Raw genomic sequence first — 26929 nt, forward strand, 5'->3', positions numbered from 1 at the left:
AACTTTGACTTCTAGAACAAAATAAATTCTGTACAGCAATGCCTGCGGTGGTTCCTTGTGTAAGCGGTAGCCAAGGCTTGACTGGCAGAGCTGAGCTGTGGTTTCACACCTCGCTCTGGGGTGCTGATGCAGCCCGCACAGTTTACACTGACCCTCTGGCCCCAGGTCTTCCCCGCCTGTCCCTCACTTCCACAGGGGTGACAATTACGCAGCACAGTGAGGCTGTGTTGGTGAGAGCAGCTGGGACCGCGCTTCTGGTTCTCGGCACGTTTTGGGAAAAAGAAAATCCCGCTTTTTCCTCAAATGATGCATTTTGCACTGAAACTGCCCTACTAGAAACTCTGGTCTCCTTCAGGGGAAAGCGGCAGGTGGGAGGAGGGAACTGAACAGCACGGAGTGTTGCTGTGGCAAATCCAGGCACGGCTTTGCCCAGCGGTGTGGGAAACGAGCTCAGCTGCAGCATGAGACAATGAACAGCACGAGACTGCACCTCTGACCAAAGGCCAGCCATTTACTTGTGTGTTTTTGTGTTATTGTATCGAGTTGTTAACGTCCATCTAAACCACAATGCAAGAACTGGTCCTTGTCTGCCCGCTGCCGTGGAAGTTAATTCAGCCAAAGTAACGGCCGTGGGGTGGGTCTGTCTGCCCCACCTGCAGGTGCTGGGTTCTGACTGCGCAGCAGCGGCGGGTGGGTGGCGAGGAGCCCACCTCCGGGGCTATCACTTCTTTTTCCTGTTCAGGAGATGAGGCGCGGACACTTTCACTTTACCAGGAATATTTCTCGACAAATCTGTGTCCTACAAAATGTTAAAATGAGAAATTGAAGACAGCAAAAAAGCATTTATGACAGCCTTCCTTATCCCGGCTAGTGCTCCCGCGGCTGCCGGCAGGAGCCAATGTGCCCATTCCTGCCAGCCTTCCCCCCACAGAAAAGAGGGCTGATGTCAGGCTTCTGCTCTCACACCGTGTTTTATTAATGAAAAACATAATGGTTTTCTGCACAGCTTCCACATACCGGCGCCACTGGGAGGGGCTGGCTGGGTCAGCAGTTCCCTGGGCACTACTTCGCTTCAAGCTTGTTAACCATTAATTCTGTTTTTCTAGCAGAGTGCCGCCAACAGTCAGCATTAAGCCTGCTGCTGTTCAGTGTTTCTGACCAGTGAACTATTACGGCAGCAAGGAGCTGTTGCAGAGCAGCCTGGGCCGCCTGACCGACAGGTGAAATGAGAAAAACACCCGAGGACGGCAGGTCACGCCAGGCAGTGCCGGCAGAGCGGGAGGACTGGGCTGCGAACGGCTGAGCGAGCCACGGGAGGGAAGCCCGGCAAGGGACCAGCCCTCTCCCCGGTGGGCTGACAGTGCCCGCAGGAGAAGGGAAAGGGGGAAATGGCAAGAGGGTAGAAGAAAACAGCAACAAGCAGGCTAAGACCTGCGTGAGCAAGAGACACTGCATTTACTGGGCCCGTGGTAAGCGCCCTTGCCAGGGGAGAGGGGCAGGTGAAAGCCCACTGCGAGTGGCATGGCAGGACTCTTGTCTCCTGAAGTCCCAGCCCCTTCCTCATGCTGCCAGCAGGAGTGGGAATTTCCCCTCCCAAAACTGGAGGGCTTCCCGCCAGAACTCTCTTATCAGGTAAGTTATTTCAGATCAAGAGCGACACTACAGGAACATCAGGCACACTCGTACTGGTGCGGCTCAATTTCTAATGATTCTTTCCAGCCTAAGCAATGCGTCTTCCCCAGCAGTACTGAGAAACACAACACTGCTAAAAGGGAAAAAAAAAAAAAAAAAAAGCAAGTTTGGAAGTGTTAACCCCTAAAATAGCACTAGTGGACATTTTGCTACTGTTGCTACCTTTGTACAAGAGAAACTATGTAGAAGAACTAGTCACCTTTACACTCCGGAACAGGTCTTTTTCCCTTGCGCTAGCTTCTTTAGACTGCATAAAATTATGCAAGGCGATCTTCGCAGCTGTAGAAACACAGGCAAGATTTAAACAGTATGTAAAAATGTGCTGGCATCAATAGGTAGAGCACTGAAAAGGATTCACGTGCTTTAATACGGTACCTTTTCCCTTCTTCTGGGTGCCTGGTGTGAGTTTGACTTTATACCTTTCAAAAGAAAAGGTTTCTCTAAGTAGTAGGCAGGGTCCCCTCGGCCGGCGCAGGCTGCGCCGCTGCCTTCCCACACAAAGCGCTGCTGTGACTTACTTGTAGTTGGCCATCGTCGTGTAGGGAGCGCAGATGGGAACAGCGAAGAGGAGAATGTCCTCGGGGTGGGGCTGGCCGGTCAGGGAGTCCAGCAACGCCTCGCCTTCCTGAACGGGCAAAGGAGCTTCTCTGTGAAAGCAGACAGTGTCCCCCCAACCTCCAAGGGCCGGTGTTGCCGGCCGAAGGGTCTCCCCTTCCAGCTGAACTACAACAGCAAGCGCACCAGCGCCGCGTGTCAGGTCGCCTGGTGGCGTTACCCAAACGCACTCCGTTTGCCGCTTTATCACTCACTTCGCTGGCACTGAATTACCTACCGAGCCACAATTCATTACCAGCCATCTTTGATGACTAAAATCACATCGTTTGAAACAGGATGGCTCTTAGGTTGTAAAGGACCCAAACGAGATCCTAGACGTAGTTATGTCTTCACAGGGCCACCAAAAGCGACATTCACTCTACAGACAACTGTTCTCCTCCATGAGAAGAATTCAAAGAAATAACTTATTTCCAGCCTTGGGCAATACCCACAGCCTGTAATTACCAAAAAATCTGAAGCAGTTTTATACATAAATCAGCTTCTAAACTAAAGAACAGCTTGCTCTGCATGGTTTTGTGCCTTCTCTCAGCCCAGAGCCACCGTTACTGTGGGGTGGAAACACCTCTGGAGGCAAAGACAAGGGACAAACTTCCCCTAGTTTCTATAGGGGATGTCCACGATAAGCAGGGTAGGGAAAAAAAAAAAAGGTTACTTTTTTAAAAAATGCAAGAAAGCTGGGTCCAACCAGTCACGGGCAAGGAGTTGGGGGCTTGTAACTGCAGAGCCGTGCCCTACTGGAGGGCTCGCACGTGAACCGGTCCCAGCACACTAAAAGCCTGCACCTCTTGTCCCGCTCCCGGGGGGCTGCGTGCGGCAGTGGGGTTCGCCAGCTTCAAGCAGGAATAAAGCCGCCTCGGTGCTCACTGAAGCTTCAAAAGGTGAGCATTTACCTCAACTCCTGGCTGATCCTGGTCTTGCTCCTCCTGTACACAAACAGAGGAAACGTCAGAGCTGAAATGAGCCCACAACTGCTATTTTCTCCCCCAGCCCCTGGAGAAAATAAATCCTTTTATCAGCAGTACACAGAAAACCATATTCTCACTGCAAAGAGAATTTAACTTATTTTAAAGCAAAGGTAAGCAGAGCATTTTTATGCGGGTGTGGAGCAGAATTATTTCTTTCAAAACGAATTTGCTTGGCACACACCAAGCTGGGAGGAGAGAGATAGGTTGTGATTCAGAGATACTGACTCACAACAACAGATCTGGCGAGCGCTCAGTTACATTTCGGCTGCGCCGAGTGGGAGGTATTGACTTAACTGGATACTCGGCAGCCTGGGAAGGCTCAGTACTCCTCCAAGCCCTTGTTCTGGCTGTGCTGGGAATGCAGCGTGCACGCGGACTTGCTGCAGGGCTTTTTACTGCTTTTCAAAACCGATGGGCTCCCAGTGTCATGGTGTTAGGCACGGTGTTCTCCACCATCCCCCCAAAATCAACAAGAGCTGCTCAGCCTCCCTGGCAGGAAAGCACAACACAGTGCCAGGAGAGCCACAGTAGAGGGTGAGAAGGGACAGACACGTGGACAGGAGAGGAGAGGCGAGCCTGCTGCTCACCTTCTCATCCTGCTGCTCTTCCAGCGCTGGGTCCTGCGACTCATGCAGCAGGACTCCTGCTGGGAGTGTCTCCTTGCCCCTTCCAGCACCATGATGCACAGCCTTGGGTTTCTGCTGTTGCTTCTTTGCTGGCTCTTCTTTTGCCTTCCCCTTTTTCCCTTTTTTCCCTTTCTCCTCCTTATTTGACCCTGCAGACTGTGGATACACACAGAGGTGGTCAGAGTCAGTGACACAGGTGAATGTGCCCCAGGGGAAGGCAGAACTCCTCTCACGCACCCCCAGCAGCTTCATGATGAGCTCCCGGTCCTCCTCATCCTGGTCCTTGTACTTCTCCTTGATCTTCTTCATTTTACTCTGCAGAAAAAACCACACCAACAGCTTTAGAAACAATGAATTCCGCAGAGTTTTGTGTCTACAAACACCTAGATGCTGACCCTCCACGCACTTTCCTTCCCAGTCTCCTGAACCTCTCCCAGAGCAGCTCACCAGTAACCAAGAGACTGCAGTTTCAGTGAGGAAAGCACAGGGTGCTGAATGCTAACAGACCAGCACCATCACCCTAAAACCACTAAGCGCACTACCAAGAGCCTAAAACTATCAGGCAGCCACGGACGTCTGACAGAAACCTGGAATTTGTCCACACTTCACACAGCAACGCCTCAACCCACGGTTAAAACCTGGTCCCTGCCTACCTTTTGGCCCCGCTTGATGGGCTGAGGGGGCAGCACACTCTTATTGGTGTTGGGAGCAGGGGGAGGCTGCATTTCCATCTCTTTCTGCTTCTCTTCAGGTGGCTCCAAGTTCTCAGAGTTTTGCTGCTTCTTTTTCTTCATTTCTCTAAGGAAAACAACCACTTGACACGCTGCCTCTTGTTGCAACAAGAGAGGCTGCTGCTTTCATGCCAGCATCACCACCACCCTGCCTCCTTGCCACGAGGCTACAGGGAACCAGAGGCACCACTGGAAATAACCCTTCCTCAGCAAAACCTCTCAAGCCCACGAGTACACAAGAAACTGTTGTGTTCACAGCCAGCACTCCCAAAGGACAGGAGCAGCCGCCATCCCACAGGCGGGACCCGCACTGGAAATGCAGGACAGACAATGGGCATGGACCAGCCCCAACTGGGAGATGCACGATATGCCCTGCGCCCAGGCCCTGGCGAGGGAATGGGGAGGGGGCATTTGTCTCGCTGCAGGCACAAAGAGGCTCTCACCTCCTCTCCTTGGCAGACAGATGCCTTCGCCCCTGGGACTTGCTGTCACTCTAAGAAGTGAAACGCAGTTAGAGCACACCACGCCCAGCAGCATTTCACGCTGCTGTCAAACGTCTGAGCTGGGACCTTACCAAGTTGGGTTCTTCCTCTTTGGGGATGATTTTCTGCAGGGATCTGTGGGGAGATCAGAACGAAGCTCATCAACAGATGCAGAGCAGCTCAACTGCGGCCGCATCAACCACAGCCCAGACACTGGCTAACTTGGTTGCACCACTTTCAGCTTTCTACTTCTTGAAAATCCCAGCTTTGGTGACTGGAAAAGGGCAGCAATACCAGGTTTCAGTTTACAAAACAAGTCTTCAGAACTCTGCCAGCTTGTCTCATGCACACGCAAGCAACAAAGACAGCCTGGGTACAGTACGTGCTAAAGGAACCCCTCCTGTGCACACAGTCCTGCTCAGCTGTGGCATTCCCTGCAGAGCTGACTGTTTTCCACTCACTCCATCCCATTTCCTTACACCCTCTAAGGAGTGCCACTTGCAGTGACAACAGGGAGATGAACTCATCTCGCAGCCACACGCAGAGCGGCAGCTCAGCACCAGTTTGGCAGAGCAGAAACAACTCACAGCTCAGTTTCTCAGGTCTGAACAGCTCTGAAAAGAAAACGGGGACAGCCATCTCCTGAGGAGCACCCCAGGGCATGGTGGTCAAGGGATGATTAGGCCAAAACTGGGAAGAGCAGCGATGAAAGAGCCTGATTCGTGTATATGTGTGTGCATTTGTGTGTGTACTTCAGGAGCAGGGGCCAAAGCAAGCAGTCCACAAAAAAGAGCCGTGCAGGGAAACAGCAGGGAACGGCACACAGCATGGCAGTACTCCCGCAGCACAGGCTTGCTGCCCTGCACTCCGGCAGCCTGCAGAGCTGAGCATCAGAAAGAAGTGATGGCAACTCAACATAGCCCTTGTCTCGGCAGGATTTTAACAGTCCGGAGATCCTCAGAAGTGCCCACGTTGCTGACAAGTGCAGCTGCTTCTTCACTTACCTTTGAGACTGAAGATGCGACAGGTCGATTGTTGTATCTGGGTAATTTACATCTTCCTCCTTCACGTCGCTCTGTGATTCTCCATCATCCTCTTCAGAGTCACCCTCCGATGCAGGAGGTGTGTTTACTCTTCCCTGGTCAAGGTCAGCAATGCCCTCGTCACGGTTACTCTCTGACACGGCTTCCACATCCTCTGGTGCTTCCGGACACTCTGCTTTTTCCTCTTCGTTGCTGCTCTCTCCTCCTTCTGGGGGACAGAGGTGAGGAAAACACTGTTCACATTAGAAACGCCAAACTGACCCATCATACAGTGCAGGGAACGAAATGCTGAACCCCAAGGGTCCCTTCTGGCAGCAGCACACAGCACCCCAGTCACATCCACTGTACCTAAGAGCTCCACTTCTTCAGACACCAGCTCACTGGCACTGCTGGTGACCGTCTCCAGATCCTCATCGTGTACTCTGATCTTCCTCTCTTCTCGGTGTCTCCAAACACAACTTTCGTCCACCTAACAACAGAGGTGCCTTCACGTTTGGCCAGTACCACCTCCAGTGATGTTTGCTAGTCCATTCACCTGCCTCGGTTTTACTCTTTCCCTTTCTTGCCTTTTGAATGGCAAAAAGCATTGAAAACTAAGCCAGCATTACACCCAAGCCTGACAACCTAGAAAGTACAACTAGCGAGGAGACACGCGTAGCTACGCAGCCAGCAGACCCCTTAAACATGCATACACTTCTAACAGAGCTGGTGTAAAAATCTAGCAGAAGTAGTGGTGTCCACAGTGTCTACTTTAAACGCAGATAGCGCAAACTGGGGAAAAATGGAAATGAAAGCAGAGTAATTTTCAGCGAATAGCATTTTATGGGATTTGTCCCAGTGGGAAAAGTAGTAATTGGGAATATACTGATAAGCAAGAACCAGAAAATAAGCCTCCTACAGCTCAAACCAAATTACAAAAGCCAGCAGGAGCTGCACAGAGAAAGCTGTACCTTAAACAAGAAGCTAAAGCCCATCATCAGATATGAAGGTGGAAGAAAATTCTTTTTCCCTGAAAAACAAAGGCAAATTCTCATGAGGAGGTTTAAGAGCTATGTTGCATGATGTATTTTCAAAACTCATTTTTATTAGAGGCTTTAGGCTACCAAAAAAAATTACACTGGGGCTCATTCTGTCTCTTGAATGACAACAGAACAGGAGAAACTCAGAAGCAGTTTAGCTAATGATCTCCTGCCCAGAGCTCAGCTGGAAATGCTGCTGCAGCTGCCTGATATTCAGTCTAAACCACCCAGAACAGATTTTCAGGAGAAGAATGGGATCTGTCAGCTGCCACGGAAGGGGGCAGCTCGGCTGGCTGCCACTGCAGGACAACACAGCATCTTCAGACAGAATGCCTAACGTCAAATTCACACTGTTCCTTTGTGTCTCACCTCGGATCATGAAGCTTCCAGTAGTGAGGTATTCTCCTGTAGGCGCAGTTTTAGAAACCTAAAAAAACCCATGATACACTATGAAGAATATCTGTCAAAGGCGGCCAGCACTGTGTAATAACAGCATGAACAAAAGCAACATTCAAGCAAGCTGCATTTTTAACTTATGGCAACAGCTTTGCAGGACTCCATTTCCAAGGGGTTCCTCCTGTCCTTTGTAGGGTATTTTCCTAAGAGACGCTCCAATTCAATCACACACTGCTGGCAAAACATTTTAGAAATCCTGGGTGAGTAACCAGGTTATTCAGGAAATAAGAACACTAAAGGAACTGCAACTTTCAGTTTAATGTAATCTTTACACCCTTACACTTGAGTTGACTAGAAGCACAGCAAGACTATAATACACAAGCTAGAAGCCCAACTGAAAAAAAATGAAGGCTTCATTTCCAGTGAAAGTTTTTCCCCTCCTGTTTGTAAGAAGCCAGTCCTGCAGCATTTCCTCTGTCCTGTGCATGTCACATCAGAGGTTACCCTGCCACCCCTGCCCTTAAGTGCAGCAGAGCCAGGGAGAACCCCCAAGAGAACAAAATTTCACCCGCATCCATCAGCTCCCACACAGAGACACTTCGTCTGCAGTCACACACCAGCTCCTGCAGATGTTCTGTCTCCAAAGCTCGTACACGAGTGTCCTTACCTGGTTGTGGGAGACCCACCAAGCACTGGTGACAACACGTGCATCCCAGGCAGCGCTGTAACACAAGGCCATTGTGCCAGCCTCTGTCAGGGTTCGTGGAGGGATGGGTTCACCTACAGAGTAACACCCAACACATCAGTGAACACAGTCAGCGCACATGAGATGAAATTCTCCAACTTCCACATGTGCCCTAATCCAGCATGTGAGCTTCACAGGGTCCCCAGGCAGAGCCAGCATGGCCTGGCTCAGCTTGCAGGCAGCACAGACAGAGCAGGAGCAGGAGCAGCAGCAGCTGCTCTGCACAGCTCCCTAAAAGAGGCTGGAGCCAGCTACGCTACTGCTCCTTCCTCAGCTCAGCTCCACAAGGGAGCAGCAGCTGCTCCTCACATCAGAAGGCCAGCTTCCAGCACCTCCCAGGGATGGGGCACAGGTGGGGTCTGCACACCTGGCCTCCCATAACATCCATCCCATCACGTTAACACTTTTCTGCTGAGATCAGCACCCTCCACCAGCACCCAAACTGCTTATGACACCACTGAAAGACTCAGCAGGACCTCCAGTCCCTGCAGCAAGCACTTGTACCACCACCTCTGCCAGTGACTAATGCCTGTCTCTGTGAGCACATCTCCATTGCTCCTTCCCACCAGGAGCTCAACCAAGCAACTGCAAGAGCCAGTCGCAGCTGGGAAGTGGCAGCAGTGACAACCTGATTTTGGAAGGACTGATGCCTCTCACCCTGTAAGGGGAACGTCTGCTGGAGCAGAGTACCACTGTGAGGGGGGAAGGCAGCTCACCGGGCTGGGCTCATGCAGGCAATACAAAGACTGCCAGTTCAGTGCCCCCAGGCTTCTGTGCGTCCCTGCATCAGCCCCACACAAGATACCTGATGGGTTCTTGACCACACAGCTCGTGGCTCCATGGAGATCAGCATGCACGTATATGTCCCCTGGAAAAGAAGTGACTTACATCAGTCATACACGTGGTAACTACACAGATCGCTCAAGCTAAGGTAAAGGTTTCTAATCCAGTTGGAAACAGCTATTTTGGCTGCAAGGAGCAGGGTGGGCAGAGGATACAGGAGCCTGTTAGTCCATCCCAGTTGCCCCAGGGAAACTCAGCTCTCCTGCTCCTGAAAGGTGTCCATCCAACCTGGATGTTGCAGGTTGCAACTGGAAAGTAAGAGAAACCAACATACTCCACTTAAATCAGACTCACCTGGTTTAAGATACCGCTTTACAATCAGCTCATTCTGCTGTTGATCTCTTCCGGCAATAATAAGGTAATTCTCAGAACTAATGAACCACAGGAACTTCTCAAACCTGCCAAATTACAACAATCCATTGTGTGAAAAACATCTGGAACTAACAGAGCATCACAGAGGTATTTTTTTATACCAAACCGAGAATATCCATCTTAACATCTACAACTCTGTTTTGCCAATAGACACGGTCAACACAAAGGACACAGGCACCTAGTTAAAGAAGTGAGTTTATCTTTGCTTACATTTAAAGCAATAGAATAGTTAAGTGAAATAAACAGTAAGTGAAATAATACAGAAAAAAAACCAAACAACCAAGACAAGGTAATGCACCTCATCAATACTACATAAGACAGACTATAGCAGTTGAGAATGTACATCACCGATTGCCCTAATACTTTACTACCATCCGGATCCGCAGTCGCTGGGGAGCCCCGGTTACAGCGAGGATTTGGAGAGCCCTTCCCGGCAATCGGAGGTCCTACGTCATGCGTCTGCTCGTAGCTGAGGTCTCCAAAGTCGCTGTAAGGGGGTCCAGCTTTTATACTGTTGAATAAACAAGCTCACTCAATTTCAAATGCGGAAACATCTGGTTTCACTCTCCTCTTAGAACCCACCAAAGCCTGGCCAGGGCTCAGGGAGGAACCGAGGGAGTTTCCTTTAACCACCGGGCTGCAAACAAGGCCATACGTCTGGTTTCATGGCCTTGACCACGTGCCCCTAAGCAAGGAAGGATGCACTGTATCGTCGCCAATGGTTACATTCTATCTAAGCCACGTCCTTCACTACTGATCATGCATATTTCAATAATGATCATCCACATTTTACTAATGACTGGATACTAAATATATACATAATATTTGGCTGGCAGGTTCATCTAGAGGTCAGCTTTGGCTCAGGGCCTGTTGCTCAGACCTCAGTACTTCAAACTCATAAAAGACTGCAAATAATTTCACATCCAATCACATGCCTGAGGCATAAAAACAGGGCACGGCACAAATACAATATCAATGCAACATTATTTTGAGAGGAAACAACAAATACTATTATCACAAAGTCCTCCTATTTATTTTAATAATTCAGTTATTGAACTATTAAAAGCTTTGGGGTTTTTTGTTCTGTTTTTTAAAATCTGCTGTTACCATTTCAGATATCGAGCTGCCAGAAAGTAATAGCGAAGTTTCTTATTTTCACTAAGCCCACACTCCTAGCTGCATTAAACACAAAACACTCAGCTAAACTGCAAGTCCTTGTCCACTGAAAGGGACTTCCCCAGGCAAAGGCACTAACAGTATCAGGCCAGCACCTTCGAGAAACAGCTGTAAGGAGACTCGAAGTGCAGTGCTCAGAAATTAGCTCCACTTCTAAGCTAGCGAGAACTCAGCCTGACACAGTCATTCTAAATGTGCATACATTCACAGTACATTAGGTAACGACAATGAAACTGTACTTGCCAATAGACCTTTCTGGCTTTCTGAATGGTGGTAACTGTCTGAACTTCCCTCAAAGTCTGCTTCGTCTTCTTCTCAGCCGATTTAAATGCCTATTTAGACAGAAAGCATGATTGCAATCCGCCAGCACAGGAATCACAAAATCGCTAACTCAGCAGTAGGTAGGAAATGTCTGAACCGTTTGAGTGCAGGCTCTGCACACTGCTATTCAGACCTACATTCCCTGTACACACATGTAAGATAGCTCCCCAAAATCTTCATAAATCTCTGCGCTGGATAGTTGCCCCCTGAGATTATCAGCTCTTTGGTTTGTAAGGATTTCCACTGGTTTTCCACTCCTGCCTCCATAATTACTGGTTTGTCAGTACCTCCACCAAGCACCCATCTTAGGTGTTCGCAACACTCCCTATGGAAACCAGGTGATAGAGCAGAGATCTGCAATCACTGCTCGGTCAGCTTAAAAGCTCAGGCATGAAACAACCCTGGTCATTTGCTTGTACCTTTCATGCCTCATCAGGGCTACCCAGATCAGGTCAGGGTTTTCCACTTAGCAGTGATAGAGATTTTGCTTTTAAATATCTTCTAAAACCAAAGAAAAATACCTTTTCTGCAGCTTCTACTGTCTTCTGAGTTTTCTTAGCTGCATGTCTTTTGTGATCATAGTACCTGCAAAACACGTTTGGTTGCATCTTAAATCCCCGCAGATTCACTCGTTATTAGAATGCACTTAACACAGCCCTCTACATTTGCCATTAGCATTCAATATGAAGAAGATTTAATTTTTTTTTTTTAGCCCAGATCTTCAGCTCAGCCTTCACCCAAGAAAAGCAGCCAGACGAAGTAAGTCCCCTCCTCAGACCGACAGAGCCCTGTGTTTGGGTTGATGTGTGGCCAGAGTAGCAGTTTTCTTCCATGTGCCACTGTGCAGAATTGTACTCGAAATTAAGGCGACAGCTGCTATGCAAGAGTGAGCTACTGATTTTTGACCACGAAAATGCACATCCTAGAGCTCAGGGCAAGCCACCCATTTCAGTTTCTAACTTTTAACAAGTTATACACAAAGCCCTTCCTATGATGTCATCACTAGCAACTGCAAGCATACAAAACCTACTACTACCAAAGCAGACATTTACTGTAAACCTTACTTTTTGGCATTGGCATACGCAGATAAACTGAGATCAACATCAACTAATGACGGTTTGTTCTTCTGGGGTTTCTTCAACTGTTTGTTTTTATTCTTTTTCTTTTTTCCCTTTGGCTCTTCCGTTTCTTCTTTCTCTAAATCAGCATCCTCCTCCTCCTCTTCCTCTTCAGATAATAGATAGGGGTTCCTAACAAACACATGACATCATATGATTAAGATAAGCGAACTGGTTATTTTTTTTTAACCTTAGTGCAATGCACTCCTATCCCCTCATTAAGACTGGAAATATCTCAGTTTATCTAAGGCCTCAGGAACCCTTAAACCATTTTCACTGTGCAGCCACAGGAAGGCCCCAGGAAGCCTTACATGCAACCCCTTTATGTCTTGAGTCAGCCACAGTTTTGGGGGAAAAAAAAAAGCAAAAACGGAAGATAGAAAGCCCAAATTTTCCAATCCAAGGAAGTGACATTTTGCAAGGCAATTTCTTCTATCAAAAGACAAACTCCATGGTATCAACCTAAAGAAAAATCCAGACTTGAAATGAGGAACAGTTCTGAAGATCTACTTTCATAAAGCAAAAGAAACACAAAACCTCCTATGCACGACTGCTGCATGAAAAGAGAACATACTGACTCACTGAGCAGGACAGCAATGCACTGGTTTAAAACCTCAAAAAAAAAATATCTGCTCCACTGTTTTCAAAAGAGGTATGCTGAGCACACAGCAGCTGGATTTGTATTTGCTTCTTGCCTGGATATTAAATCCTGCTCAATATGGCTGTACTAAGTCTGTGTAGCAAAAGGCAGTGGAGCAGCATGAAATAATATTCTTCATAAAGGAAACTATATCTCCGTAGTCCTCTGTACCAAGGATGCACATCATTCAACACTTGGTGGACTGAGTGATCTGATCAGCAAAGTGATCACTCCTCACTACTAAAACAGACAGTGAGGGGAGACTGATGACACAGTTGCCAGCACAGAACTCACTCCTGAAAACGAGTTTATTCTATATACTAACATTTCTGAAAATGCAAGTAACAAAAAAAATTCATAAATTAACTTTGCGACATCACAGCTTTCATATTAAAAGTTCTAGCTATGAAAAAAATAATTTCTTGCTTTTTTTATCTCTAACATCCCAACACAGTGTCGGATCAGGTTTTTGAAGACACCCCAAACACTGCCTCACTGCCAGCTCTCTCATCAGGACTTCTGCAAGAACCAGCATCAAAACCTGCAGCTTACAACAGTTGCAATCTTGAACCACCAGCCTTTCGCTGGACTGCCTTTAGCAGTCAGTGGCATTGAAAGAGGCAGGATCTCATGGGAATTTTAGATCAAAGAAGTGTAAATCAGACAAAGTTAGCTGCTGAGTGACAGACCGGAGCTTCGGACCTATACTGCTTTAGGACACCTTCCAATGTTTTAGAAGAGACTCTAAAAATACTAAAACGAAAGCTGTTATAGTAACCAAATTACTAGTATTTTTGAAAGGTAAAAGAAGACATCCCTCTCTGCTCACAGAACTACATTCTCTTCATGCTGCTGTAAGAAAAACTGAATGATTTAAATACCAATGCACAAGCTAAAAAGATACCTGTCTCCCATGCAGCTCACGCGGTCAGTCCTACTTGTATTTGGTAAAGGTGATCTGCAACATACTTACCTCAGCAGCATTGTGATATGATTTGTCTGAAGCTTTAATTCTTTGATTGCACTTGCAACGGGGTCTCCCTGGGCTTGAGCTTCTTTAACAATCACTCCAATCTCTGTCCAGTCTATCTGGTTGGCTAATGCACTACGGACCACCTGGATGGCTCGGTCGACGATCTCCAAGTTCATTTCTATAAGTTCTCCTTTCATCTTATCAGCTTCCTTTAAGAAAGAAAGTTTACACCCATTGAAGCTAAACAAGCACTCAGCAACAGTTCAAAAAACCATAAAAGTCGTAAATAATATTGAGATGAAATCCAAGAATGGCACTGAAGTGATCACATAGGACAGCAGCCAACTTGACTCCTGCAAGCAGAGCAGCACTGGCAAATTTTGGCAGGCAAAGCACTTGTAAGGAAGCAGAGCCCCACAGGGTGGGCCTAGGCTCCCTGAGGGGCTATAGCGTGCTCGCTGACCACAGAAAGCTTTGCTTTGGGGTCTAATGCTGACTGTAGCAATGTGAACCAGCAGGCACAACTCTTTAAGAAACATTACGTATCTTCTTAGATTAAAAAAAAATAAAATCTCAGTCTTACCTGAGCTTGCTGAAGAGCTTCTAGTCTGTGCTCGTGATCCCTACGGACGTTTTCAAGTTTCTTCAATGCTTGTTTTTCCTTTCAAAAACAAGTAAGATGGAAAAATATAAATACAAATGGCATCTTATCACCCAATCACTGCCAGACACTCAACACAGCATTCCAGCACAGAAAAATACAGCAGCGTAAGAGATGCAGAGTCTCCAAAATATTGCTGTTAATGCTATTACTTGTATTTCAAGCAGAACCAACTGCTACACTCTACATACTAAAATTCACTTGCTGACCACGACTGACTCAGCATTTCCTTAACAAAAATAAGGAATGACACCTCCCTCACCCCAGGCTTTAAGAACCAAATGAAGCATATGAAGCTCAGAGAGCCACCTCAGCTGCCCCACTCTACGATGAGAGCATACCTGCTGCAATGCTTTCAGATCAATTTTCTGTCCCTCCAGCTTGGAGTAGAACTCATCTGCTGCCTGCAAGAGAAAGTCAGTTTTAAGAATTTCCAAGTTGCGCTGACTTATACCAGCAAATGTGCAGAGGAGGTTCTGGTCAAGAGAGGTGGCTGCAAAGAACCAAAAGAAGAGACAGATGCTAAAACAGGGTTCAGTAACTTCCTCCATTTTACCTTTGCAAGAGATGAGTTCAGTAACACACTCAAGGCTATGTCTCACTGCAAACCAGGGACGATGCACAAGTAAGTGGTCAAACTACGACACACATTTTTTGCTGGGAAATGATGAAAAGTGAGCCGCTGTTTGCCACCGTGTGCTCTTCAGATTAAATGACTGCAATGATAGACCTGTCTGCCCTGTATCCCTGCTGCTTCAATAGGTCAGTTTAAAAAAAAAAATCACCACCAAAACACAACACAAAAAAGGTAGAAGGTACACCTAAGAACTGCTCCTGGTGTTCCAGTTGCTAGACACTGCTTAAAACAAAAGAGGAGGAAGGTTTTAGGCTGCTTAGATCATCAGTGCTTTGAAGGAGGACAAAAATTCAGCCAAGAAGCAGGGCGGGGAAAGTGAAACTGGAGTTCTGGAGATTAAGGTCAGGAACAACAGGCAGTTAATGACTTCAGATGTTAACGAGTCAAGGACCAGGAAGGACAATACTCAAGGAAATACTAAATCAGGTGCCTGAAGCTTTCAAAGCAGTAACCAGAAAAGTATAAACATGACGGCTGTGACTACTTTTTGCCTCCAGCGGTAACTCAGCATCTAAACTCTCCACTAACAAGATGTTTGCCCGGGACTGAAAACAGCTGCCTTCCTCACAGGTTCAACTCACATCTCCTCCATTCAGTGCCACATGCTGTATTTCAGCTACAGGATCTGAATAAAATTAATAGCTTCTTCCAAGGTCTATGTTTTCATTAACAACTTCTGCACTATATTTTAATTACTCTTTTTAGCATCAGTCAATTAAAGCACTTATGTACAGTATCAGCAAAAGCACTGTACCTTATTGAATGAGTCAAATTCCAAGTACGGACATTTTGAATGTTGAGAAAACAAGAAAGGATGAAATTCCTCATATCTGTAAAATACACATTTGATATTATCACCTGAAAACTAATTTATGTTATGCAGAAAGAGAAATAAATACTTCAAATATTTACGTGTAGATATCTTCTGCTGGTTTATCTGGTTCCAGACTTGGTTTTTTCTCCTTTTTCTGGATAATATAACCCTAAAAGAATATATAAATATGTCATCAGCATTCATCTTTGAAAAGGATCTCACTTATCTTGGCAAGGCAGCAAGTTTTAGGTGCTAACCTACTGATCAGCATAAGACAGTGAATCACTCCAGCAAGGAGATGTGGCAGAAGCAATGTGACTGAGTAAAGGCCTGACCCCTTGCTTGTCTGATGACTTTTCTTCCAGAAAAGATGTGACCTTCTCTTACAAACCTCATGACTATCCTACAGCTTGTCACACAGATGCACATTTTACATGCAGAACACCATTACCTGCTATTGAAGCACAAGTGCAGTTCTCATAGGACCTATATAATCTGCTTGTAAATTATTTAATTGCTATGGATCTTGTACATCCAGTGCAAGGAAGCAATTTTTATTCCTCATCACTACCTGGTGCCCAGGCTCGCCTAATAAAATTTGTAGCTGATAACACCAGGAACAAGCATGAGCTGAACAGTATCTGCCCACCAGTTTAATTCTGCAATTCCTGCATAACTGATAACAACCAAGTTGCCCAACTGAGACCCACCTTTCCACTGAAGTTGTCAGTTAGTGTCATATATTCTTCTGCTTTCTCTAAAGCAGTAAGGACTTTTTCAATATTTTCTAAAGAGAGAAGGGGGAGGAGAGGAATAATTTAACACACCTAAAACAGAAAGGTATTTTTATATAAACACAGCACAACAGCAAACCAACAAAAGGCCCAGGCAACTGCTCTTCCAATTAAGTGCCTGAAGCAACCTGTCCAACCTAACTACGTTAAGTAGGATACTAGCACGTCTCAAAAATAAAACAACAGATATCCTTTACCCCTGGTGCTTCACTACAGCAATTACTGTTCATTTGAAACAGCAGTGTCAGTACACATTTTACATCTGGGGAATTTTTAATAAAAAAAAAAAAATAAATAGTTACTTCTAAGACATAATTATTCGAGTTTCAGGGGAAAAGACGACCACACAAATGCTATCACTTTATAAAAATAAAACTGCAGAGGCAAACCATAAACCAGCAGCTGTGAGAAGTTATTTGTTTGTTACCAAGTTGATTTATTACAGCACCATAATGTAGTAGGAAGTAAAAACCCCTTTTGATTTATGGCAAATATAAAGCAGCCAAGAAAAATCTATTCTATTCTGACTTTACTGCCTAAATCCATGATTTCCCAATAAATGTAAAGCTGCTACTTTATCAAATTCCCACTGCGTTTCCCATAGATAAAGGAAGGTTTTGATGCTAACTCTTCTATACAGGATTCTCGTAAAACATCCCTTTACGTAGCCAGAGTTCACAGGCTGTGTAAGGTGGTCCCTCATTATAAAACCGTTTAGACTATAGGAGGAATCTGATGTTTTATCTCCAATATATGCACATTTCAAGAGTCTTAACGTCAATAAGGTTGGTCCCCAACCTAAAAACATACAACCATATGGTCAGAACTATGGATTTAAGGGTTACTCATTTTTTTGGAAAAAAAAATACTACACAGACATAAAAATTGCCACACATATAGTACAGCCTTTAAAATAATATTTCCTACATACCTTTACTTTCCATATGCTGATCTATTTTGACATAGCCAGAAAATCCAGCTTCTATAAGGCAATGCTCAATGAGAGTGGCTCCATAAGCTGTTATAAAAATAAATAATGAAGAATCATCTGTAGAAAACATTCACAATGAAATTTATATTCACACTGAAATTGTAAGAAGTGTTTCAACACGCTAGGGCTGTGAAATTACAGCCCATCCTTAACAGAGGCTGGGGAGAGCGAGCGAGCTGCGGTCCCGAGTCCAGAGAGAGCAGATGCTCAGGACTCCCACAGTGGCCTGCTCAGAAATGCTTGCTGGCTGGGCAGAGCAGCTCAGTCTCAGCTCACAGCTGATGAATTCTTACAAACTTACGGATGTTTAGGTTCACCTAGAACTGGGAAAGGTCTAGGACAAAGTGAGGATATACAGGAAGGCTGGGCTTCATGCTGACCACAATGGAATGAAACCCTTACATTTACAAGGGGGTAGGAAAGACTCTGAACTGAAGAGTGTAGGAAACCCAACAAGGGTGGCAAACTGCCCAGTTTGGGGTAAGGTATTACAAAATGTGAAGCCATACAAACTCCATAGCTTCAAATAAAGAACTAGAAAAAAGCTGGCAAAGCCAAATGTGAAACGAGTGGCCACAGAAACAGACGCAGCCCCGTTTGAACTGGGTGCAGAGAAGCAGCGAATGAATAGATATGAGCTCCTACAAAGATCCTTGAAGACTAAGAAACAAGGTGGGGCCATGGAAGACCAAGTTTAACTGAGAACACGCAGAGCAGAAACATGAAGGAAGAAAACCAGTGGGACAGCGCTGCATCAAGGTCAGAACGACAGAGATGACCTTAGAACAGGATCTTAAAGAATCCAAACAAATTAACAAGATAACCACTTGAAAAAAACCAGCACAATCCCACGGGAATGAAAACCCAGGCCTACATCTGGAACACACAGTATTAGGGCTACAGTACTAACTGCCTGAGCAGGGCTGCTGCTCACCCTAATGTGCAGAGGGACAGCAAAGAGATTGTAAAAACCACAGAACAGCAAAATCAGGTTTCAATCATGCCAGCCTGGCTAGACAGGTGTCATGTCATGGTACCAGGCTGACACTAAAATGTACCTGGATTCATGCTAGCACAGCAAAGCCCAAGAAACCTCCCTACAGGCATTCCCAGCTCAAAAGGGAAGATTACATTAGAGCAAGGAATCTTCTTAGAAAGAAAGAAATTATGACAATCAATAAAAGGCAACATCTGCAAACAACCTGCAGGCTACTTAAAGATGCTATTTTGGAGGTTCAGAACAAACGCACACCACTTATAAACAGTGTTTCAAAAAAATCCAGGGATGGCTGGCATGACTAAACATCGGGTTAAGAGAAACTGTTAAAGGCAAAAAGTTATGTGAAGCTGTATCCCCTGTGGAAAATGGGAGACCAGACTCTGGCAGGTGAATGTAAAACATAGCAACACTGGCCAAAATTGAGAAAATCTGAAAAAAAATCTTTTAAAAATACCCCATCAGATTAATAATAAAGCCTCTTCCAGATATAGCAGCAGCAGGAAGCCTGCTAGAATCAGTAGGTTCAAGAAGTGACCAAGGTGCAAAAGGAACACAGATATGACAAGACAGGAAAATTAAAGTCTTGAGTTTCATCGACAGTGTAGGGGCACAGGGAAGCTCTGCCTGGAATGTTTCTTTGCAGGCAATATGTCAGAAAATCTGACTCACATCCAGTTGTCAGAAGAGGCGATAGATCCAACAGGCAAAACAAGCAGCAGCAAATCCTCAGGATCATATGGTACTCAACCGGGTATTCAAAAGAACTCAAGGATGGAGATACCAAAACGGTTAAATGTAGCTTGAAACGACTCTCTTGCCTTAGCAGCAGAGGCACAAGTTGGTTAATGCACTGGCAATTTTAAAAATGGACTAGAAAACTATCAACTCTTTTCAGACTAAAGACTAAAACTAGCTGAAAGACAGCTTTGCACTAGATACAGGAGAGCCAGCATAGTTTTGTATTTTGCATCGTAACACTACGAGACAGTTAAAAAGCACAAAGACAAGGGAGGTCAAATAGATAAGGTCTACTTGGATTTCCAGAAAGCATTTAGCAAAGCTCACCCCAAAGCTCTCAGAAAAACCAAGCTGCTGCTGGATAACAGGACAACCCCTGCCTGGACGAAGAACATGGCTGAAAAACAGGAAACAGGGAGGAGGTATAAACTGTCAGCTTGCATCCTGGAGGGAGGGGAGGAAAACTGAGCTCTCCGGGGACCTACTCTAGGGCCTGCATGGATCAACATGCACCTAACTGACCTGGGAAGGGGGAACAAAGGACAAGGGGCAAAGCCTACTGACAAAACACAACTCATCTAAACAATAAAGACATCAGCCAGCTGTGAAGAACTGGAGGAGATCGAGCCACAGTGAGTAATTAGATAAAGAACTGACACATAAACTCACTGTAAAACAATATAAAATTATCTACATGAGGAAGAACTATCCTACTCATGCATATGCCCAACTGATCACTTCTATTTGGGAGCAAGACCTCACAACAGATGGTCCTGTGGAAACAGAAACTCAATTGTCGGTGAACTGCAAAAGAGTCAAGCTGCGCGTTGGGAATAATTAGGAAAGGCAAACAGAACAAGGGAAATCATGCCACAGTATGAACCCATGGTGCACTTCCACTGTGAATGTTATGTACATTTCTACTTACCCCGTTTCAAAACAGCTAGAGCTAGAAAAGGCACAGAGAAGGGCAACAAGGATCACCACAGGCTTGGAACAGACTCTGTACAAGGAAAGACCCATGTAGGCTATGCAGTAGGCTGCTCAACCTAGAAATTACTAGGACTTACAAAACGAGTGGTGTGGAGTTGGTAAACAGGCAGTTCACCTTCTCTTCAAATCCAGTACTAGAGCACCAACTAAAACTGGTGAGATGAGTGTCAGAACAAAAAAAGGAGGTGACTTTTCAAGCGACACACAAGCAAGTGGAACTCCTCACCACAAAAACACCACGGATGCCTGAAGTTCATACAGGTTTAAAAAGAGATCTGGTAAATACATAGAAGGAAAATCCAACCCAAGCTATTAAATACAAAGATGCCTGCTGACCAGTCATGGGAAGGCTCCAAAATGTAAAACTGCTGGGACTGAGACTCTTCCGCAAAAACATCAGCGTGCCTGTCAGGGCTGCAGGCTAATGCCAGGGCTAGTGATGACCAGGCACTGGCCTGAGGTTTAGCTAACTGAATAGGATCGGAGGAACTACAGGACGCTGTAGAACGTCAGAAACTGTTGGACATGACAGTTACCAGCATGAGAAGTGGTAAAAATCAGAGAAGCAGCAGCAGGGATGGCTGGGTTCCACAGGTGGTTAAGGAGGAGTTGGGTGAGAAACAGCCAAACCCACACAGTAACTGAAGGGAAGAATTGTGGACCTTTTAGAGTGGAGCCTTGTCAAGCCGGCTGTGTCTGGGTACTCACATCAGTAAGGCCAAGGTTACCTAGGTAACAGTATCAGAAATACTGAATGCAGGCATGGGTATAGCAAAACTGGGACCAGTGTGGGAAAGTAATTAGCAGAGGGTTGTTTATTTAGGAGAAGTTCAGGGTGGAGAAAGAGAGGAAGAAGGGTGGTGGAAAAGAGAATCAAGAAATGGGAAAGTAATACTTAGGTCTGCAAATCATGTGATTTGAGCTGTTCAGGGGTATCTGCCAGGAAATCCTCTGCTTGATCAAGACTGCCAGATCAGGAGGATAAACCAAATTTGTTCTGACCATGTCACAGAAGTCAAATTTGCTTCTGTGGTGAGGAAAACCAGGGCACAGGGTGCTTTGCCCAGCTATCAGAGAACACCCAGACAGACATATCAAGCATCCTGGATTTACCACATTGGACATCATTCCAGGAACTGGCAGCACTGACACCCACTTCCTAACAACATCCTTGCCCTGACTTTACGCTTACATCTCCAATTCAGTACCACTGAGCACAAGATGCTAAGCAAAACACATCAAGTCAGAGCTCTAACAGAGCTTTCAGGTGCTCATTGCTGCAGGATCATGGCAAGCCTTATCTTATCTCTTCGTGCAGTTGGCTCGGAATCAATGAAATCTACTCTGTTTTCAACAGCTTAGTTCTTTTGTTGTTTTTCAAATGAACATAAAAGCAGACTGTCAGGACCAACATTAAAAAAGAAAAAAAAAGACTGGTTGAAGTTGTCAAATATTCAGCATCACCTAAACGTAATGCATATTGACCCCCTTTCATTTTCTAATGAAACACAATTACTTACGAAGATGTGGGTTAAGAACCCTCTTCAGTTGTTCCCCTTTTGGTGCATTTGATATGATTTCAGTTAACCTGGAAAAGATAATGGAGAGTTGCGATTCCAAAGAACCATGAAGTTTAAGACTACACTGTATTGCTTAGTAGCTATAAAACATTTTCAGTTTTAAAAAAAGAAATGCAAAATGGTGTGTAATATGTGAGACTAAACAAAGACATGCTGGCTTTCATAGTTCCTAGTAATTTGGGTTTATTCCAATACATACACCATTTAAAAGCAATTACCTTTCCAAGGTTGGCAGAGGTGCAGGTGCTTTTGCACTGTCAACTGGGTATCGTTCCCGAACTGCAAATCTGACATCGTCTGCTTCATCCGTGCGAAACCTCAGAATGTTTAAAATTATGTACTCGTGGTCTGTCAGGACAATGTTACCCTGTGAGCACACGACAGGGGATCATCAGCAAAGGCCAAACTCATGTGCTTGCTTACAGAGGACACGCTTTGCACTCACCCTGTCGTACAGTTCAATGATGAGGTGATAAGCAGCTTCATCGCTTCCAAACTGGAAGTCCACAATTCTGTCTATACCCAACTGTTTTACACTGACAAGTCTTCTGGTCTTTAAATGCTTACGGCACTGTCAATAACAGAGAAAATGTCTGTGAGATGATGCAAACAGACATGCTTGTGACATTTTATTCTGAAATACATTCTTAGCTATAGACCCCTCCTGTGCCACTGATCACTTTTTACTTATTACAAATACCCTAAGGGCAAAAATGCTGATCTTGGTAATACAAAGACAAGACAGCTCTTAGCAAAGTAATACCTTGATATTTATAGGTAATATAATTCTTCCAGACTCTTAATGTTAAGACATTTTTGCCATTAAAAACTGTTATTTGTTTACCTCAACAAGTGAGCAGCTAGTAAAAATTCAAAGGGTTTATTTTACAAAGAGAACTGGAATTATCCGTGCATCCATGTAAGACGAGGAAACCCACCCTGGAGATCTTTGCTGAGTCGTTTCAATAAGGCCACATCCAGACCTGTGTGAGTCAGCACTCAGGTTGTATCCCTGCATATCTACCTGCACGAACACAGCCTAACAGCTTGCAGCAAGATGTGAACCCTCAAGATCCAGCAGACTGAACAGCAAGACTCTATTAATACAGGGAGTTGCATCCAGGGCCTAAAAATCTGGACAATCCAACTGGAATAAGAAAGACTTTGCTGGATTAAAATTCCAAAAGGTCTAAGTGGCCCAGAAAACAGCCATCAGATTAATATCAGTCTTCATAAACTTAAATTTTCATCGCTTCAGGCACTGAATATCAATGACATGACCCCAAGTCCACAATTGCTCTTCCCTTGTCTTTAGTGACCCGCTTGATCAGGATCCATCAGGCAAATCCTTCCACTGTTTTTTATTCTGCCTCCAAGACAGAACACAAATGCTGATTTCTGATATCCAGCCATCTTATTAAAAAGAAACTGCAGGTTAGTTTACCTTCATCGCAAAGCCAGATGGCATCATGTTTTTTGGCCACTCAAACTCCGTCGTGTGAACGCGTATACCAGATTCAAGCAGCAGCGTGGCCTTGCAGTCTGGTCTGTTAACAAAATAAAAGACTCACCACTTGGCACATGAGCAGCCACCCCTCACCACATGCCAGTTTGCACTGGAATGAGACCAAAGCACCACAAACCAGCAGCACACCATCTACATAAAACCCTTGCCAAAACCGGTAACATCCATCAAATAGTGCCGCTGACAGTGAAAGGACATCCACTTTTCAAGTTTACTTGAAAAATTACTAGATAATTTGGCAAAGCAAAATGCTTGGCAAGCAATGGAGTTCAAAATTCCCCAGTATAAGTGGAGGCAAGCATGTGAGCAACGGTCCATCTCAGGTACCACTGGAGCATGTCACAGGTTAGTGACAGGACAAAAGTCCTACCTCCCTCTTCACCTGTGCACAAATATCACTAAGTATCGCTCCCCATTCCTTGAACTCCTCTCTTCCCTCACCACAAAAAGAAACAATGGCAACTGTGTGCTTTTACACTAACATCTTTGGCCTTTTGTATATTTTCTGCAGTATCTCACGCTTCACGTTCATCTCCCAAGAAATTCCTGGGTAAAAATTCCTGCATTTTATCAAAGAGCAACAGAATTTGACTGAAAACTATAGTCAGGAAAATCACACACCTTTCAACAGAAATTACATTCATACAAAAAAATCTAGTACAATAATAGCATAAAGAAATTTAAAGAAGTTCTTACTTTTGAAGGCGAATAAGATATGTCTTATTATCCACATCATAAACATTGTTTACTCTCATTCCCAATAAGCTGTCAAAAAGAAAATACATGCTTTGGAGAATACGATACACAAACCACACAAGGGGCTGAAAAAACCCCAGTGATAATTAAAATATGCAGAGGTGCAAGTTATGATAAATTACCAAGCAGTAACTGAAAAGGCAGCAGAGAAAGATTAATGGAATGAGCTGGAAGCCAAATGGCCAAAAGATGGAGAAGTTGCTATTAATGGATAAAGTGCAAAAAGGTAAACAAGCTGAAGTATGAACAGCTACTGCGGACACCCCAGCTGCAACCAGACGGCTTCTGGATCTGCAGCACAGGGTGGAGGCCGGGCTGCTCACTCCTGCAAGCGCTCCTCTTTGCAGCAGGGATGCAAAATTTACTGGTTACACTGGAGCACTTTGCTCCTCCGGGCTAACTTCTGTGTCACTTGGGCAGCCCTTCGCCAGCACGAGGCACCAGTATTCCCAGTACAAGCACAGAAATGGCCTCTGGGTCAGTCTCGTCATCATTTTCTTCAGAGGGGGGCTGAATACGCAGGCTGCCCTGGACACCGGAAGGGTATGGAGCTCCTCAGGGCATGGACACGAGGATGGAGCTTCTGAGCCGGGCGGGGGGGTAGGTGACAGACCCCAGCACCTTCCCCACGCAGGCAGGAAAGGAAGAGCACTCAGCTGCTCTGCAGGGAGAGGCTGGGGGGGGGACAGCAGCAGGACGATGGGGGGGGGGGAGGGGGAACAGGAGCACCCGGCGGAGCAGAGCGCCCGCAGCGCTCCGCGGCGGGGGGATGCGCTGGGGACCCCCCAGGCAGCACGGGAGCAGGGCAGAGCTGCCCCGCGGCGCCATGAGGGGCAGCCCGCCGCCCAGCGAAGCGTGGGGCTACGCTCCCCACAGCCGTCTCGCAATCTAGGTGCAGCGGCGAGGGAACCACCTCAGAACAAGGCGGCACGGAACTGCATCGCCGCCAGGGGAGGGCTGCGCTCCCGGCGGTGGCGGTGCCGAGCCGCGCGGAGGCCGGGCAGATGGGGGTGACGCGGAGCCGTGCCTGGCAGGGCAGACGGGCAGGGCAGAGGGGCTGAGGCCGGGCCCCGCGGAGGGGCAGAGCGGGGGTGTGCGCGGAGCCCCCCAGCTCGGGGCCGGGCTACCGGCGGGGGAAGCGGGGCAGAGCCGCCACACGCAGCCCCGGGGCCAGGGCCCCGCTGAGGGGAAACAGGCGCTACAGACCGGGTCGGGCCCCCCCCTCCCCAGGAGCAGGCCCCGCGCCCAGGGACAGCGTGAGGGGGTGAACCGGTACCTCTGCCGGAGCTCGGCGAGCACCGCGCGGATATCGACGGTGCTGAAACGGGATTTCATGGCGGCGGCACGACCGCCCGCTCCCAACGACGGCGCTCGGGGCCGCGCCTGCGCTCGCTACGGATCGCGCCCGGCGCCAAATCCCTCCGCTGCGCGGCCATGCGCATGCGCGCAGGGGGCAGCACTGCGCTGCGGCCGGTAGGGGGCGCTGTGTGCGACGGGCGACCGACAGGAGGCGGTGTGCGCGGCCCCCGTGCCGCAGAGCGGGGCAGTCGGGTGCGAGCGGCAGGGGCCGTTGGGCGCGTAGGGCAAAAGCGTTGTTGCGGGGGGGCGGAAAAGGAGCCCGCGTCTCTCTGTGTTGCCCAGGCTACGCGGCAGTGGCTATTCACAGGCGCGATCCCGCTACTGACCGGCACGGGAGCTTTGACCTGCTCCGTCTCCGACCTGGGCCGGTTCACCCCTCCTTAGTCAACCTGGTGTGCCTCGGCTCCCCGGGGCTCACCATATTGATGCCGGCCTTAGCGCGGACGCCCGCTCGGCATAGCGCACTGCAGCCCAGAACTCCTGGGCTCAAGCGATCCGGCGGGCTCGGCCTCCCGAGTAGCTGGGACTACAGGCACGCGCCACCGCGCCCGGCGCTGCGAGCCCCGCGCCGCCGCCCCTAGTGCTGCCGCGCCGTGACGTCACGCCGCGGGGGCGGGGCGGGGGCGGGGCCGGGGCCGCCGGGGCTGAGGCGGCGAGGGGAGCCCTGGCCAGGGGGTCCAGCGCAAATGTGGCTGGGCTGGGGGTGTTCGGCCTCTGCTCCCCAGTAACAAGCGACGGGACGAGAGGCAACGGCCTCAAGTTGTGCTGGGGCGGGTGCAGAAGAATGGCTGCAGAAGCGTGGCCTTAGAATCTCTGAAGATCTGCACAATCCAGGCCTGGTATTAGAATAGGCCTGTAATCAGAATGGTACTGAAGTTGCTGTGCTGAAGTTAACAAGAAAGGTGGCCTTGAGCTATTCCTGAATCCTGAGACCAAGTAATTATGTTGTGCCAACAGGCCGTGGCTGTAACAAGATACAGCTGCTGGGAAAGCAGGTGCAGGGCCAAGAAAGATAGGGACCGGTATGGGAAAATAGGGAGTAACAAACTACAAGGCTGAAGCACAGCAGCACAATTAGCTACATGGATAGAATGCTTATTTTAGTCATGATAATTAGGGGTGTGAGAACCGCGCGCGTTTAGAGACTACTAACCAATTATATTTCTGCTTTACGAATGTGCATGTGTATCGGTTCTATATAAGTAGTGTTAGAAACTAATAAAGTTGAGCAAGATGCATAACTCATATTGAGCATCTTCTTGACTCCGGCAAACCCTTATTCCAACAGGCAGGTTTATGGACATGAGGAAAAATTTCTTCGCCA

General features: G+C 47.0%; 1 protein-coding gene across 1 annotated transcript; it reads right to left on the reverse strand.

Annotated features, from left to right (window-relative positions):
* Nucleotides 1-485: 485 nt before the first annotated feature.
* Nucleotides 486-25649, reverse strand: NEMF (nuclear export mediator factor). Its single transcript, XM_040602451.1, has 33 exons — nt 25523-25649; nt 24187-24255; nt 23410-23512; nt 22411-22536; nt 22184-22332; nt 21906-21973; nt 17595-17681; nt 16580-16656; nt 15968-16038; nt 15810-15885; nt 14760-14822; nt 14341-14418; nt 13758-13966; nt 12091-12276; nt 11548-11611; nt 10949-11037; nt 9452-9555; nt 9120-9182; nt 8237-8349; nt 7543-7600; nt 7105-7163; nt 6503-6623; nt 6116-6362; nt 5204-5246; nt 5073-5122; nt 4552-4696; nt 4136-4213; nt 3860-4054; nt 3198-3230; nt 2211-2317; nt 2068-2111; nt 1892-1971; nt 486-799 (listed from the first exon to the last, which is right to left on the reverse strand). Exons 1-33 carry the CDS (start codon nt 25579-25581, stop codon nt 722-724), a joined length of 3192 nt encoding a protein of 1063 aa, XP_040458385.1. The 5' UTR covers nt 25582-25649; the 3' UTR covers nt 486-721.
* Nucleotides 25650-26929: the final 1280 nt, after the last annotated feature.

The sequence above is a fragment of the Falco naumanni genome, chromosome 7 (assembly GCF_017639655.2).
Source record: "Falco naumanni isolate bFalNau1 chromosome 7, bFalNau1.pat, whole genome shotgun sequence".
In the NCBI taxonomy this organism is placed as follows: Eukaryota; Metazoa; Chordata; class Aves; order Falconiformes; family Falconidae; genus Falco; species Falco naumanni.